This window comes from Odocoileus virginianus, chromosome 23, assembly GCF_023699985.2.
Source record: "Odocoileus virginianus isolate 20LAN1187 ecotype Illinois chromosome 23, Ovbor_1.2, whole genome shotgun sequence".
Classification (NCBI taxonomy): domain Eukaryota; kingdom Metazoa; phylum Chordata; class Mammalia; order Artiodactyla; family Cervidae; genus Odocoileus; species Odocoileus virginianus.
In genome coordinates this window covers 32,467,808-32,484,296 of record NC_069696.1, presented here as the reverse complement: position 1 = coordinate 32,484,296, position 16,489 = coordinate 32,467,808, and the positions used below count along the sequence as shown (strand labels likewise).

General features: G+C 42.6%; 2 protein-coding genes across 13 annotated transcripts in view; one reads left to right on the top strand and one right to left on the bottom strand.

Annotated features, from left to right (window-relative positions):
- Positions 1–16,489, bottom strand: part of PPFIBP1 (PPFIA binding protein 1) — a 195,461-nt gene that overhangs the window by 96,736 nt on the left and 82,236 nt on the right. Inside the window, exon 3 of one of the 12 annotated variants that reach the window (XM_070453837.1) lies at positions 6,940–6,982. The exons of the other annotated variants lie outside the window; for them this stretch is intronic. The gene's annotated coding sequence lies outside the window, so the exon portion shown is untranslated. The remainder of the gene's footprint in view (positions 1–6,939; positions 6,983–16,489) is intronic. 12 annotated transcript variants of the gene reach the window in all.
- Positions 10,745–14,058, top strand: C23H12orf71 (chromosome 23 C12orf71 homolog). Its single transcript, XM_020910863.2, has 3 exons — positions 10,745–11,114; positions 12,486–13,150; positions 13,686–14,058. Exons 1-3 carry the CDS (start codon positions 11,042–11,044, stop codon positions 13,989–13,991), a joined length of 1,044 nt encoding a protein of 347 aa, XP_020766522.2. The 5' UTR covers positions 10,745–11,041; the 3' UTR covers positions 13,992–14,058.

The window sequence follows — 16,489 nt, the reverse complement described above, 5'->3', positions numbered from 1 at the left end:
CATTAACCAGTTCCAAAGCCAGCAGGGCACCACAAATGCATTCTGGGTAATAAACCATCTTCCAGAAGGAGATGTGCACAAGTGGTTCATAACTGAATGGAAACTATTGTGCAGACACACAACAGCATCCATTCACAGATGCTGCAGGAGGTGAAGAACCTCCCATAGCATAATTGTATTCAGCCTCAGGGAAGTGGAGAGAAAGCCTTATCTGTGCTAAGAAAAGACTGGACAAAAATGTAAGGCACTGAATGGGTAAATCATTTAAAGGTGGGAGGAGAAACAGAGACAGGAAGTGGGGGCTACAGGGAGTTTCCACTGGTGGGAACTCTGCAGCGGCTGATGATAATGGCCAAAGAGATGTAGAGAGACATCCAGTCCACAACCCACCCCAGACTCCACTGTTCCCATTCTGCTTTTCTTCTGATTCCCTTCAAATTAAACTGAAGTTAATTAGTATTTATAGCAGGCTTTCACATTTCCTGCTCCTATTCACATTCACAATTCATTCCTTCTTCAGACACTGTACACCATCTTTCTGATTTTCCAAACGTAAGAACAACACTGTAGATGAGCTCCTATCCATGTTTTCCCCCACTGAGTTACTTAGACTGCCAGTCTGTCTGTCTCTGAACTCTTAGGGTCCTTCTGGATAATCAACCTTAGGCACATCTCCTTAGACTTCTACCCCTGGCTCCCACCTCCACTCCTTTCCTTTGCAATCTCCTAGAGAATGTGAACAAAGGTCTTTGCATGTTGAACATTTTACTGCAAGTCCTTCAAAGAAAGGCAGTAAAATGCTAACTAGGTTCTTTGAGCTGGGGTTTCTTTTTCCCTCTGAGATAACTAAAAGCACCTGTGGGGAATCCCCTGGTGGTCCAGTGGTCAGGACTCTGCTTTCACTGCCATGTTGTTGCTGTTTAGCTGCTAAGCCGTGCCCAACTCTTTGTGATCCTAAGGACTGTAGCCCGCCAGGCTCCTCTGCCCATGGAGTTCTCCAGGCAAGTGTACTGGACTGGGTTGCCATTTCCTTCAATCCCTGACCCAGCCATCGAGCCCAGGTCTTCTGCTTTGCTGGCAGATTCTTTACTGATGGACCAGGTTCAATCCCTGGTTGGAGAACTAAGATCCCACAAGCTGTGTGGTGCGGTCAAAGAAATAAATAAGAGCACCTGCAGAGATTACGTCTTCCCACCTCTCCCCCATAGATTTCTTGTGGAAATTTCCACCAAAGGGACTCTACCCGTTCAGAGCGGATGACACTCATTTTACCAGAGCTCAGCCCCAAAAGATCCTTCTGCGTATTTCCACCCCAACTGGAGAATGCACTAGAAATGGAAAAGTCTTCAGGGTGGCTCCCATGTTAGTGGCACCCTGGGAAAGGAGGGTTACCCATGACCACAGAATCCCAGAGGGGTTCACAGATCTGCCACCATGCTGGCAGATGCAGACACTACCCAGAATGACAGACAGGGACCTGCCCTGTTCTCCTGGAGGCTCCAGTTCATTTGGGGGGGGGATATTCAGAAAACCAAGTATGGTATTAAATGCACACATGATTTTAATAGACAATTAGAATGGGCAATGGGTTTATTTTTGAAATTTTAAAATAAAACCAAAACATTTTGCCCATAGGGGCAATGCCAGTGAAAGAGAAAGATGTTTCAGGTTCCTCAATTATGGAATGAAAACAACCATCTGCCATGCATCCCATATATACAATCTCTAATCATTATAAAAACTTGGCAAGGAAGATATTATTGTCTCTAGTGTATGGATGAAACAAAGCCAGGTTAAAAATGACTTAGATGCTGCTAGAAGTGGCCTGAAACTTGGTAGGCTCTCAACTGGAAATGTATACAGTTGTTTATTTCCAAAATATTAAAAAATAGAGGACATATTTTAACAGAGAGGTAGGAAAGGACTATAGGTTCTCTGTGTTTGGTGTTGCACAAGGCACTATCAGTCTTGGCCTGAAGTAGGTATGAACCTTGACATTAAGGAATAAAACAAGAAAAATTATACATTTACAGTTAGCAACTGTACAAATGATTTGTACAGTTCTCACTCAAGAAATAAAAAAGCTGATGCTATCATGTAACAGCCTGGCCACAGGACGTTGGGGAATTCAATCAAGCCACAAATGGGGTTAATAACTGCAATGCCTGCCTACTGGAAAGGGATGCTGTAAAGACTGAATGAGACAATCTATACACAAACTGTTCATACTGTCTGCAATGTTTCAAAATACTTCAACGTGAACAAATTAGCAAAGCTGATGATTATTTTTAACCTGTACGCTAGGGCAGTTGGCATTTGAAGAACTAATCAAAAGCTCATATAGCTGACTATAAAGTCAACTATAGTTCTCTTTGATGAAAACTACAGGGTTTTTATTTAGCATAATGGCTATCGCACATGATTTTTCATCAATCAAATGATCTTCATGATGGACTCTAAGTACTGTTCAGACATTGCCACTCTTGCATAAACTGAATGTTAAGACTCTATGCAAACCAGCTGTCTAAACCTTTCAAAACAGTGCCCTGGGTGGGCTTCCCTGGTGGTTCACTGGTAAAGAATCTGCCTGCCAATGCAGGAGACACCGGTTCAACCCCTGGTCTGGGAAGATCCCACATGTCTTGGAGCAATTAAGCCCATGTATCACAGAAACTGAGTCTCTGCTCTAGAGTCCAGGAACCCCAACTACTGAGCACCCTTGCCACAACTACTGAAGGCCAAGTGCCCTAGAGTTCATGCTCCAAAACAAACAAGCCACCCCAGTGAGAAGCCCATGCACTGCAACTAGAGAAAAGCCCACACAGCAGTTAAGACCCAGCACAGCCTAAATACATAATTTTTTTTTTAAAGCAAAACAGGGTCCTCATCTAAAGATTCCCACTAGTTCTGTTTCTAGACACTTTGAAGGAAATTTTGCCACTCAGTCCTAACAAAAAAGTTAACTAAATCCCAATAGATTAGCTAGAGTATTGTTCCATCTGGCTCTAACAAAACTTTCTTTCACAGTGTTATCCAAATGAACAACAGGACAGACCACAGGATCTTTCAGAGTAGCTCTGTCCAAAAGAACTTTCTATGATGTCAGAATTTTTTTTTTTTTTTGCCCAGCACAATAAGGTAGCCCACAAGCTACTAAGATTCATTTCAGTTCAGCCACTCAGTTACGTCCAACTCTTTGCGACCCCATGTACTGCAACACACCAGGCTTCCCTGTCCCTCACCAACTCCCGGAGCTTGCTCAAACTCATGTCCATTGAGTCAGTGATGCTATCCAATCACTTCATCCTCTGTTGTCCCCTTCTCATCCTGCCCTCAATCTTTCTTTTCCAGCAACAGGGTCTTTTCCAATGAGTCAGTTATTTGCATCAGGTAGCCAAAGTATTGGAGTTTCAGTTTCAGCATCAGCCCTTCCAATGAATATTCAGGACTAATTTCCTTTAGGATTGACTGATTTGATCTCCTGGTCCAAAGGACTCTCAAGAGTCTTCTCCAACAGTTCAAAAGCATCAATTCTTCGGCGCTCACCTTTCCTCATGGTCCAACTCTCACATCCATACATTACTGGAAAAACCATAGCTTTGACTAGACAGACCTTTGTTGGCAAAGTATTGTCTCTACTTTTCAATATGCTGTCTAGGTTGGTCATAATTTTTCTTCCAAAGGAGCTAGTGTCTTTTAATTTCATGGTTGCAGTGACCATCTGCAATGATTTTGGAGCCCAAGAAAATGAAGTCTGTCACTGTTTCCATTGTTTCCCCATCTGTTTACTAAGAAGTGCTGGGATGGGAGGCCATGATTTTCATTTTTTGAATGATGAATTTTAAGCCAGCTTTTTCATTCTCCTCTTTCACTTTCATCAAGAGGGTCTTTAGTTCCTCTTCATTTTCTGCCATAAGGGTAGTATCATCTGCGTATCTGAGGTTACTTATATTTCTCCTGGCAATCCTGATTTAAGCTTGTGCTTCATTCAGCCCAACATTTCACATGATGTACTCTGCATGTAAGTTAAATAAGCAACGTGACAATATACAGCCTTGACATACTCCTTTCCCAATTTTGAACCAGTCTGTTGATCCATGTTGGTTCTAACTGTTGCTTCTTGACCTGCATACAGATTTCTCAGGTGGCAGGTAAGGTGGTCTGGTATTCCCAACTCTAAGAATTTTCCAGCTTGTTTTGATCCACACAGTCAAAGGCTTTAGTATAGTCAATGAAGCAGAAGTAGATTTTTTTTTTCTGGAATTCTCTTGCTTTTTCTATGATCCAATAGCATGTTGGCAATTTGATCTCTGGTTCCTCTGCATTTTCTAAATCCAGCCTGAATATCTCAAAGTTCTTGGTTCACATACTGTTGAAGCCTCACTTGGAGAATTTTGAGCATTACTTTGCTAGCATGTGAGCTTGCTGTAAGGTAGCAGTAAGGAGACCTACCGCTATTGTTAGTTACAGGTAGTCACTGAGCACTTGAAATGTGATGAGAATGAATGAAAAGCATTTTTATAACTTTAATGGTTGCATGTGGCTACCCTGCTGCACAGCACAATTCTGGGGCTTACCGATCAAGACTGTACGATGTTTTTGTGCCTGCCATTAAACAGTTGTATCTGTGGCGGAAATTCAATCTATGAGCTGCTTTCACGGCAACACTGGTTGGTGAAGTTGTGGGAGAGGAGACCTATAATTCTCACCACTGTTATTGTCGACTAACAATATTCAATATTTATGATGGATAAACAGATTCCTTGAAGTTGGAACCCAGTAGCAGCAGCCTGGCTCTAGGGGACCACTGGACTTCAGAGGCAGACCTGGGTAATATAAACTGCAGAAGCTAAGACTGGGGTGAAAATACACAACTCAGAGGACTGTCATGAAAATTAAATCACCACACCTGTGAAAGCACCGCTGAACTTTGCTAACACCAAAATGCTATTTTCACCACCGTTCTTCTTTAATTAAGTACAGGAGCTTCGATAAAGCTTTATCTGTTTGGGAATGGACATACAAATAGAACATAGGAAATTACACCCATCCTCTCCCTAATCCCTTAAGTAATTTCAGCTAAGAATTCGATCTGGAAAAAGGATATCCTTGTCACAATAGTTCTTTTTTTTTTTTTAGTTCTACCAGTTTATTGCTACCAACTCACTCCACCCTCGTGCACACATGCTCAGTCATGTAATCCCATGGACTTCAGCCCGCCAGACTCCTCTGTCCGTGGATTTTTCCAGGCAAGAATACTGGAGTGGGTTGCCATTTCCTTCTCCAGGGCACAACAGTTCTTATAAGCAAAATAAACCATGGGGACTTCCTCTTTTTCTAAAGAGTATGATCTGTGGTCCATTTAAGTTATATTTATGTAGTCCAAGTAAATCTATATTTATGTTGGTTTTTGTCTCCAAAGGTAAAATAATACATTAATATGTAAAACCACATTGTAGCAGCACAAGATAAATAAAACAAATTCAGGACAGTGATCCTGGGAAATGTGGGGAAAAATGAGGATCAGGGAAGGAATACAAAGGGACTTAAGTTTCATCTCCAACATTTCGTTTCTTTTCACAAAAACAATGGGTTAAATATGCCAAAATGTTGACTTGACCAAATTTAGTTGTAAGTATTATAGGTATTAAATCATTGACTATAGTTTTATCTATTATATTTCAAAAATTTATTTTGACCTAATTTTAGATGCACAGAGAAGTTGCAAATACAGTATCCATGTATCTTCACCATGCTTCCCTTAATGTTAACATCTTATGCAACCATAATACAATAATCAGACCAGAAATTTAACTTCAGGACAACACCATTAACTAAAATTAAAAACACACTGAAGTCTCCCCAGGTTTCCCACTCATGTCCTTTTCCCATTCTGATAATTCCATCTAGTTATTTTTCTCTAGTCTTCTGCAGTTTCTCAGTCTTTCCCTGCCTTTTATGGCCTTGACACTCATTATTTTGTTGAGTATCTCAAAAATGGGGTGTGTCTGATATTGTCTCATTATTAGGCTGTGATTACACATTATGGGCAAGACTACCACAAAAATGACGCTGTGTCCTTAGTGTACTATATCACAGGTTTGTGATATCTTTTTATACTGTCAAAATATTTCATAATTTCAAAAGATGAAAAATCAGTAGCTATATTAGTCTCAGTTCTCCAGAGAAACAGAACCAATAGTACACATATGAATGTGTATATATATCAACACACACACACACACACACACACACATGAATGACAGAAGAGGTTTATCGTAAGGAATTGGCTCATGTAAGTTAGGGAAGTTGAAAAGTCCCAAGGTGCACCCTTTGCAAGCTGGCAACCCAGAAGAGACAATAGTGCAGTTCCAGTCCAAGTCCAGTGGCCTAAGCATCAGGAGAACTGATGATGTAAGTTCCAGTCTGAGTCCAAAGGTAGGAGAAAACCAATGTCCTAGCTCAAAGACAGTCAGGCAGAGAGAGCAAATTCTTCCTTCCTCAGTCTTCTGTTCTATTCAGGTTTCAAAGGATTGGAGGCCAACCCACACTAGGCAGGGGCCATTTGCCTTACTGAGTCTACTGATCCCAAAGTTAATCTCATCTGGAAGCACCCTCACAGACACACCCAGGATAATGCTGAACCAAATATCTGGGTACCCTGTGGCCAAGTCAAGCCAACACATAAAATTAACCATAATAGTAGCTTAATTTCTAAGTCAGAAACTTGCCACTTTATATATTTAGACTCTAAATCCCATCAAGTCAAATGGATTTGAGGAAGCATTCCAATTTTTAAACTTATCATTATTGGCTTCAGTTCTAAAACATTGTAAATTCACCTCATACTATCATTTTTAAAACCTCAAGAGCTTTATTATAGATGATTCTGCTTCAAGAGAAAAGTAATGAGCCAGCTATACTATTTAGATAATATACCTGTGATCCAAGGAAAGGTAGGTCACCAAGTCAAAATAAGGCCCTAGGAAAGAAATGAACACAAGTGGTATTGTTAATGAGGACCCTGAATCCTCTGATTTGTTATCAGATGTAAAAGCTAAATCACCTTTTAGAATTGATTACACTCCTCAGCATGGCATCCTAAATATGTGTTGTTACTTCAATGATGCCTTAGGAAAAAATATCAGAATAAACTATGTAATATATGGGGGTGCCCTGGTAGCTCAGACAGTAAAGAATTTGCCTGCAATGCAGGAGACCCAGGTTTGATTCCTGGGTCAGGAAGATCCCCTCAAGAAGGGAATGGCTACCCACTCAAGTACTCTTGCCTGGAGAATATATAACAAGCAATTAACACTGATTATCCTTTTTCTGGGGTAGGTGAGAAGGCAAGTTTCAGGGACTTTGAGCTGTATATGAAATATATACATAAACATATGCATTTAAAATGAAATATATATGTATACATATATATACAAACACACATATACATATTGAGAGAGAGAAAGAGTATACTAAGAAATGGCAGTATGTACAAACATATAAGATTTCAAGTTTTCTCTGATGCTTCCCCTGTGTGAAACTCTTTGCTCTTCAAGATGATTCTATAGTAGTTTAGGCTGAGAAATAATTTTTTCCCACTTAAATCTTTATGTTTAGTTCAAAGCATTCCATTTGCATGGGTAACGGTATAGCACACAGCTTCTTCCAGACCTTCACTCCAGCTGCATGGAAAGAAAGCTACTCATGAATCCTTTTCTAGGCTCCCAGCGCCCTGGGAGGCAGTCATAGAGTTTTTATGAAAAGCCAGAGCAGAGGAATCCAGATCTCATCATGCCAAAGAGGAAGCTGAATATTTATTTTAAATCTCATTTTAGTCTGCTCCAAATGTGGATGCCATTGCTTGGGGCCAATCCTGTGGACTACATACTTAGAATACACAGTTCCACTCAAAGGAGTTTCTTCCAAGGCACCAGAACACAGGTTTAATTTTGGCCTAAGTCCCAGGAATTTTTCAGGAAGGAGGCAGGTGGTCAGCCTCCCGAGAGACAGGAGTGTGTAGAGGGTAAGGGTACGAGCTCTGGAGCCAGACTGCTTATGTCTGAGCCCAGGTTCTAGGGTTTATGGTTTGGAGATGTGGGGAGGGTACATAACTGCTCAGGCCTTGGTTCCTTTGTCTGTGGGTGGTGGTGGTTTAGTTGCTAAGTCATGTCTGACTCTTGGGACCCCATGAACTGTAGACCACCAGGCTCCTCAGTCCATGGGATTTCCCTGGCAAGAACACTGGAGTGGGTTGCCATTACCTTCTCCAGGGTTCTTTGTCTATAAAACAGGGCAACTAACGATGCTTAACTGATTGGGGAGCTGTGAAGATTAAACAATAAGCACATACAAAGTGCTTAGAACAGGGCCTGGCATGCAATAAATGGCCAATAAATGTGACCTGAGCTCCCCAGAATTAACCTAGGACCCCAAACACTCATGGAATGTGTGGCATCTGTGGTCACCTGCCATGTGACCTCTGTAGAGTACAGATGGCATCTCCCCAATTCCAATTCTGCCTATTTCTCACACCAGGACATCATAACTCCTGAAACAGACTGACCAAAAACAATCTAACTTAACAAAACCTAGAAATTTAACCAGTGGGACTGACCAGGTGGTTCAGTGATAAAGAATCCACCTGGCAATGCAGGAGACCTGAGTTCAATCCCTGGGTTGGAAAGATCCCCTGGAGGAGGGCATGGCTACCCACTCTAGCAATTTTGCCTGGAGAATCCCATGGACAGAGGAGCCCAGTGGGCTACAGTCTATGGGCTGCAGAGTCGGACAGGACTGAGTGACTAAGCAAGAGCGTGAGAAATTTAACCAGTACAACAGCAAAAGCATTGTACTGATACAGAGCAAATGTAGCAAACGTTAAATATAATCTTGTTAAATGGAAATAAAGACAGAAAAATGTTTGAAAAAGATCTTTTAGCAACTAATAGATTCCAATGAGCTCAAGTTCTTTAAGTCAGATCAGTGTTTCTTGGCTTTTCTCCTTTTCGTGTGTGTGTGTGTGTGTGTGTGTGTGTGTGTGTGTGTGTGTGTTGAAACCTATGCTTTTTGTTTGGATAAATATAAAAACCGTATGGTTTCTTTTAATGCTGTTTGTAACTTGAAAATTTTTTAAAAAGTGACCCAAAAAAGTTCTAAGCAATATTAATTTAGGAACATGCCTTTTCAACATTGTAAATCAACTATAGTTAAGTGAAAAAAAAATTTTTTTTAAACATAACATGTACTTTTTCCAACTACGTACGCACTCCATTCCTTGGAAACTCTGAGTGGAAGACCTACTCCCTTCCTGAGAGTCACTGATTGACCCAGAAACAGTACCCCACAGCCCCACAGTTTAGACCAGGCTGGCAGTCGCTGTAACTACATTTGTTAAGATGATTCTACTGTTGGAAAGGTTAATTTTTGTTTAGCCTCTGCAACCGACTGACTGCCTTCAATCCTATATGACCCACAGCTGTCCTCAGAATTTGCACATTTGGGAAGCAGACAATGAAAGACTTACTGCCTCCACCCATAAAGTGCCCCCAGAGACCTCACCAATCCCCTCATAATTCCATGATGCCATTGGGAAGGGGAGGGCAGACCAGGAAGTGGGAGGACCCAGTGAGGTCAGCAGGGGTCTCAGCAGAGGAGGATGACAAGGAAAAGCAAAGCTCCAAGTCTAGAAGAAACCAAGACCCCTCCCTCATGTTATTGAAGAGACTGTCAAAGGAGATAATACAGAGGACAAGGACAGAGATCCAGGTAACAGAACTGGTGTAAAATAATACAGACAACCTCAGGAATAAGGCCGACGCCCAGCTGGGAAGCTCAAAGAAGAATATAGAGGTCCTCAACAATGCATTCCTCTATACCTGTCCACATCCATCCTCACTTTTTTTCTTCTAACACCGGGAAATAACCAAGTATTATTACAATCAAGCCCCCTGCCCATGCCACGTATCCCACCCTTACTCTCCGAAAGCAGCAGCCAACCTTTTAAGTTTTGAAGCTGTCCCCCAGTACTGACTGGGCCCTCTTCTGGATGTGGGGAGGGGGTGCAGACACTAAGCTGCCTCTGCCTCCTCCCTCACCTTCTCACTCAGACACGGATGAAGTAGAGTCCAGGCCCACTGGTACCACCTCGTCTCCTCCCATCCATTTCTCAACCCAGGGCAAACCTGCTGACTCCATTCTCGTGGAAGCCAACCAGTAACATTCACGCTGCCAAGTGCACTGAAGTTTTGTTGTGTTTGCTTGTTTTCATCATGTTGAGCATTCAATATACTTTGAGTTAACTGGAAGAACACCTAATAAATGAAACCACTACCTGAGTATGTGCTCATAGGATAAAAACCATCTTCCCTAACAGGGGTGAAAGGCTTTCCATGATCTTAGTGACCCTGTTTACCACTTCATGATTGATCTCCACCCCACACCTGGCTGTTTCTCACCTGGGAGTCCTTGCTCACGTGTCTCATCTGCTTGTAAGGTCCTCTCCCCCAGTCACTCCCTCCTTTTCAGCTAACTTCCACACCCCACTAAATACTGAGACCAGAGGGACTCTCCTCTAGGAGGCTTCTCCTGATGCCCTCTCCTGAATCTCCACCCTGGCTGCACAAGGTACCTCCTTCCGTTCTCCCATGACATTATTTTTAAGTTCTGTTGCTGCAGTTACCATTCAGTCCTATAAACGGCTGTTTATGTCCATTTCACCAAATAGGTTCTAAATTCCCTCAAGACAGGAACCATCCTGGACACCGACATGACAAGAGGAAAGGAAGTGTCACGGCGTTTGTCCTTCTGCCATCGAGAGGGAGTCTTGTCAGCTGAGTTGATGAGGGGATGGGATATTTTGAGAGCAAGGCACTGGCTCCTGTAGCTTTCGATCCCTTTCTTCTCTCTGCCCACACTTCTGGCTATAACTTGGGTTCTTGTGTTACCATGGTAACCAACAGTCCCAGAACACAGACTTCCGGCAGTTGGACTTCTAGCTACTGAGACTCAGGACCTGAAGAACTTCTCGTGTCCCCAGTCTATGGCTCAGGAGTTGGCAGCACCCCTTTCACGTGGGCAGCCACCAGGGCAGAACCTTACAGAGACTACAACAGGTGCATGCACGTGTGCGTATGGATTCCTACCCTCTCCCCCGGTTTCTATGGGACATCACAGAAAACGTGCTATCAGATGGTGGAAGGATATGCATCTAAGTTGCTTCTGGGAAGCAACTTGGTATCAACTATTAGGAGCCTTTAATACATTTGTGGTCTTTGATCGATTAAACCCACCTATAAAAACATAAAGGGAGACACAGAGACTTATTAACAAGGGGTTTTACTGCAGATGTATCTATTAAAGACAATAACTACCTAAGTCATTAATAAGAAAGCGGTTTACAATGACAGAAGGGCCATATACACGTTTAATGCAGGCTGTGCCATCAGTTCAGTCAGTTCAGTTGCCCAGTCGTGTCCGACTCTTGGCGATCCCATGGACTGCAGCACGCCAGGCCTCCCTGTCCATTACCAACTCCCAGAGCTTGCTCAAACTCATGTCTATCGAGTCGCTGATGCCATCCAATCATCCCATCCTCTGTCGTCCCCTTCTCCTACTGCCTTCAGTTTTTCCCAGCATCAGAGTCTTTTCCAATGAGTCAGTTCTTTGCATCAGGTGGCCAAAGTATTGGAGCTTCAGCTTCAGCATCAGTCCTTCCAATGAATATTCAGGACTGATTTCCTTTAGGATAGACTGGTTTGATCTCCTTGCAGTCCAATCTGCCTGCAGTGCGGGAGACCTTGGTTCAATCCCTGGGTTGGGAAGATTCCCTGGAAAGGGGAAAGGCTACCCACTCCAGTATTCTGGCCTGGAAAATTCCATGGACTGTATAGTCCTCAAGGTCACAAAGAATCGAACAGGACTGAGCAACTTTCACTTTCACTTTCAGGTTGTGCCATAAAATATAATAATCTCAGTTTCAACTGATGTGACTTTCATATCTACATATACACATGACTGTACATATATATGTATATATGTACACATATATATATTATTGTATACACATAAGTACATATAAATAAAAAGAAAAGATTATAAGGAAATCCACCAAAATGTTTTCATGATGATTATCATTATCTCTGGACAGGGGAATCACAAGCATATTTATTTTCATCTTCATACTTTTTTATATTTTTCAAATTTTACACCATGATCATTTTTCTTTTATGATACAAGTTTTTTCAACTGTAGTAATAGATGATACGAGGCATCCAGTGAAGATGCTTAGTGGAGAGGGTTGTATAGAGCAGGTTCTTAAAGGGAGAGGGCTGCCTCCTTTGTTCTTCATTGGAGATTGTAAAACAGATGAACTTCTCTCAGAGTGGGATAGTTCCAAACAGAAAAAAGAATGGATAATGTTATTGGGTAAGTACCATATTACCCTCCTCTTCTCCCCAGTCCCACTTAGATTTTCTCTTTTGAAGATCCCTGGGATGAGGGAGACCTGAGATTTGAACCTTCGAACTCCATGGTGCACTCATTCTCCAGCAGCTCTGAATCAAACCTGAGTCTCTCTGTGGGCTATTTCCCCTGTGAGGACATCTCCTCCTGTGAGAACACCCTCTCCTGTGAAGACTCATCTGCTGAAGGTCCATCAGTCCACTTTGTCCCTCCTATCCAAGGGTCATGGTGGACTGAAAACACAGGGAGGCTTCTAGCGAGACGAGACCAGACACAGGACGGCCCAGAACAGTTCTGCAAACTCAGCATCACCCTGGCCTGGGATGTTGACGTGGCCTCTAACAATTCAGACTCGGCTGCTAACTGTGACCTAAGTGGAGGCAACAGAGACAAGCACCCCAAAGAGAAGACAAAGATGACTCTCAGCAAACTGGACGGTCTTGTGCAAAAGCTTGAGAAATTTCTAGAGAACCAGAAAGATGACAAAGATGATGACTCTGTGTTCCCTGAATCTGCTCAGGAAGAAGACTCCCAGCTGCCTAGCAGCTCCCTTCCAGGTATGGCTCAGGTTAGTCATCAAGAACATGGTAGCTGTCAAGATTTGGCCAAGTTCAACCCACTAGAACATGAAGATGTTATCCAGTTTCCACAGATTCATCCAAGGCATCAGAACCAGGAGCTTGCTAAGGTGAGCAGAGAGGTGCCTCACAGGCAAGCACAGGACAGGCTTGGTGGAGGGTCCAGGTGGGAACGCATGGAGCATTACTCCCCACTATAGAAGGGACAGCACAGAGGTGAAGGCAAAATACCAAGGAGCCCTGAGAGAGAGAAAAGGGTAGGAATGTAAACCAACAATTATGACCAAAATACGAGTGTGTGTGTATGTGAATATTAATGAGTACTGAAACTCAGCATATGCTGGGTTGTGTATTAGTCATTCAGTCATGTCTGACTCTTTGTGACCCCCATGGACTGTAGCCTGCCAGGCTCCTCTGTCCATGGGGTTCTTCAGGTAAGAATACTGGAGTAGTGGGTAGCCATTCCCTTCTCCAGGGGATCTTCCTGACCCAGGGATCAAACCCAGGTCTCCTGCACTGCAGGCAGATTCTTTACCCTCTGAGCCACCAGGTAAGCCAGTTAAAGGATCTGAGCTCCCTAAATGGACAACACTGGCCCCACTGTCGCCCAGGTTGCACAATATCTAACACTCGTCCTCTTGGCAGACAATAAGCGAGGCAACTGGCAGCCAAGGGACAGATATTGCAGAGATCTCCTCAGTCTTATCAGGTCTACCAGAGGAGGAGGACACTCACTCCAGCACAGAAGCCCTCTCATGTCTGAATTTCGGGTGCGTCTTCCGCTGGCTAAGGCACCAAGTCCTCCCCTCACTTTTGGGGAGAGAGGATCCCAAGAAGGCCACTGAGCGTCCTCGTGAACTGGCACAAAAGAAGAGATTCTCTCACAGAAGCAAGAGAATCCAACCTCAAGAATCCTTCGAATTAGGACACCCCATACCACCAGATTTTTAAACTTTCTGATAGTCCCTATTCTACAAGCCCCACAAGTTGTTTTTCCCAATAAACAAAATATATATTCTTTTAAAGAATTTACTTATTTAGTTATTTATTTTTGGCTGCCCTGGGTCTTCATTGCTTTCCAAGGGCTTTCTATAGTTGTGGGGACTGGGGGCCTCTCACTGCGGTGGCTCCTCTTGTCTCAGAGCATGGCTCCAGGGCACACAGGCTTCAGGAACTGCTGCGTGCGGGCTCAGTAATTGTGATTCTTGGACTCTAAGGGCACAGTCTCAATAGCTGCGGCACACAGGCTTAGCTGCCCAGCAGCATGTGGGATCTTCCCAGGCCAGGGATCGAACCAATGTCCCTTGTATTGCAAGGTGGATTCTTAACCACTAGGCTACCAGGGAAGCCCTCCAGCTGACTTATTATTTAAGAGAAAAGTCATGTAAACACATGACTATAAAGGGTTATGGCAAGTAAGAGTATGCACGTGGTCCATATTGAATACTAAATAACCAATTCAACACGGGTAGGTTGATTTTAAAAGGTTGCATATATAAGGTTCTTTGAGTCACAAATACGGTTAGTCTAAAATGGAGGATTTTACAAATTGGCATGGAGTTTAAAGTGTTCAATCCTGGCAGGTTATACATGACAGACACTGACAAGAATGTTGTCCCAGGAAAAAGATTACTATGGGAATGAAGAAATCAAAGAATAGTGCATTTTTAGCAATCTATGCCCATGGTTACACCCTGAGTCTCTGCACAGCCGACTCCTCACTTTATCTACCTCTGAGAAAATTTCCCATTCAACTAGCTCACCCGAATGCCCTCGTTCACCTTCCACTGCTCCCTGACTTCACCAAGACTTTGAGTTCATTACCCCATGAATTTCATTCACTTCCTTCCAGGAGCAGACTTTGCCCCTCCTTCCCAAGCCATGGCACATCCACCACATCCACGGGCACTGGCAATACTGCCCTTTTCTTTTCCCAGATCTTTTCATCTATATTCTCCAAATTCCCCACAACAGTCTTCCTTCTCTCACAAGAGCCAACACACAAACACAGAAATTACCTTCTCCACTTTTCTGGAGAATTCCCACAATGTTTTCTCAAGTCCCCCATGGCCTGAGACACTCATCCTTAAAGACACTGCTCCAGGGTTGCTAAGAGGCCAAAAGTGATTCTTCCAGTTGACATGGTCAACTTTACTTAAGCTGTCCCCCAGCCCCCACCTTCACACCATGACTGGTATGTTTCAGCTCTCTGGATATGACTGTTTTACCTACAGACTCTGACCTCTTGAAGACAAGCACCACGTTTTGGTTTTTACTGCAAGATCTTAACAGAGTCTGCTATAGAGTGCCCTATCTCTATATAATCATTTTAAGATCTGAATATATTCTATTTCTCTTTTTTCTCCTACATAATTTTTTTAAAAAATGAAATACAATAGCTTAGACTTGCTATTCCTTAAGTCAAAAAAGTTACTGGTCAGCAGGTTTAAGAGTAGGAAAAGAGGGTTGGGGGAGATAGGAAGAAGAGAAAATGGCAATCTGCAGAAGGTCAGGGGAGGTAGTGACCTACAGACTGAAAAACTAAGGCCAGAAGAATTTAGCAACTATTATTAATTTGAAAATTTAATTCAACAAATATACACAGAGCCTTATTGATTGCTTTAGATGAGACACTAGAATACACCTAAAAGAAAGATGACAACTCCTACCCTCGTGGAACTTGTAACCAGTCTTATTGTCTGCTCAATTCTTTATTAAATAAGTCAACCTCTAAGAAAAACTCACCCCAAGTGAACTACTATAAGATTGCCCACATTAATAAGAAGCCCTGTTCATTCGTAAGATTTCCAACATATTAGTGTTTATTTTTCAGTGTTTGAAAACCTGTTTGACAAGTATGAACCCACCCCTATGACTCAATGTACTTTACAAGACTTTATAATAAATATTCTTTATAAAAAATTGTAATTCCAAATACTCTTTGAGATTGTTCTGCTACATCTTAGAAAGTGATTCAAAGTGTTTAAAAACAGGAAATATTTCAGCACCTCCTCATTTATTATAGTGTCAAATATGCTACGAAGCTCTCAGTTGCATGCCAAACTAGGACCAGGTTCTCTGCTCTGTGTTGTATCCAAGGGACTGGGCTGGAGGAGACTACCACAAGGCCAGAGAACTGACAGCAAATTTGGCATGGTCATGGAGAGACTCCAGCTCTGCAGAAACCTCCAGACTCTAGGAGAATGGCTGTTCTTGCCAGGCAATGTGCTATTTTCTTCAAGTGCACTGCTCAGTCTTGTGATAAAGTTCAGATGCTTGAAATTAGCAAGGTTTTGCCTTATTCATATTCTAGACTCTGTAACAACACAGTAATACAATGCAAGGTGAGAAATTATCAAACAAATGTAAGGAATATTCAGCTGTCTCCAAACATAGAATTAGGATAAGTTAATGTAAATTTCACAGACCACCTCATGCCACACCAATTT

Excerpts from the sequence above, each read along its gene's own strand:
- C23H12orf71 (XM_020910863.2), top strand. The coding sequence starts at position 11,042 with ATGGCTCAGGAGTTGGCAGCACCCCTTTCACGTGGGCAGCCACCAGGG. Across the intron at positions 11,115-12,485 it reads CCTTACAGAGACTACAACAG|ATCCCTGGGATGAGGGAGAC; the intron begins GTGCATGCACGT and ends TCTCTTTTGAAG. Across the intron at positions 13,151-13,685 it reads AGAACCAGGAGCTTGCTAAG|ACAATAAGCGAGGCAACTGG; the intron begins GTGAGCAGAGAG and ends TCCTCTTGGCAG.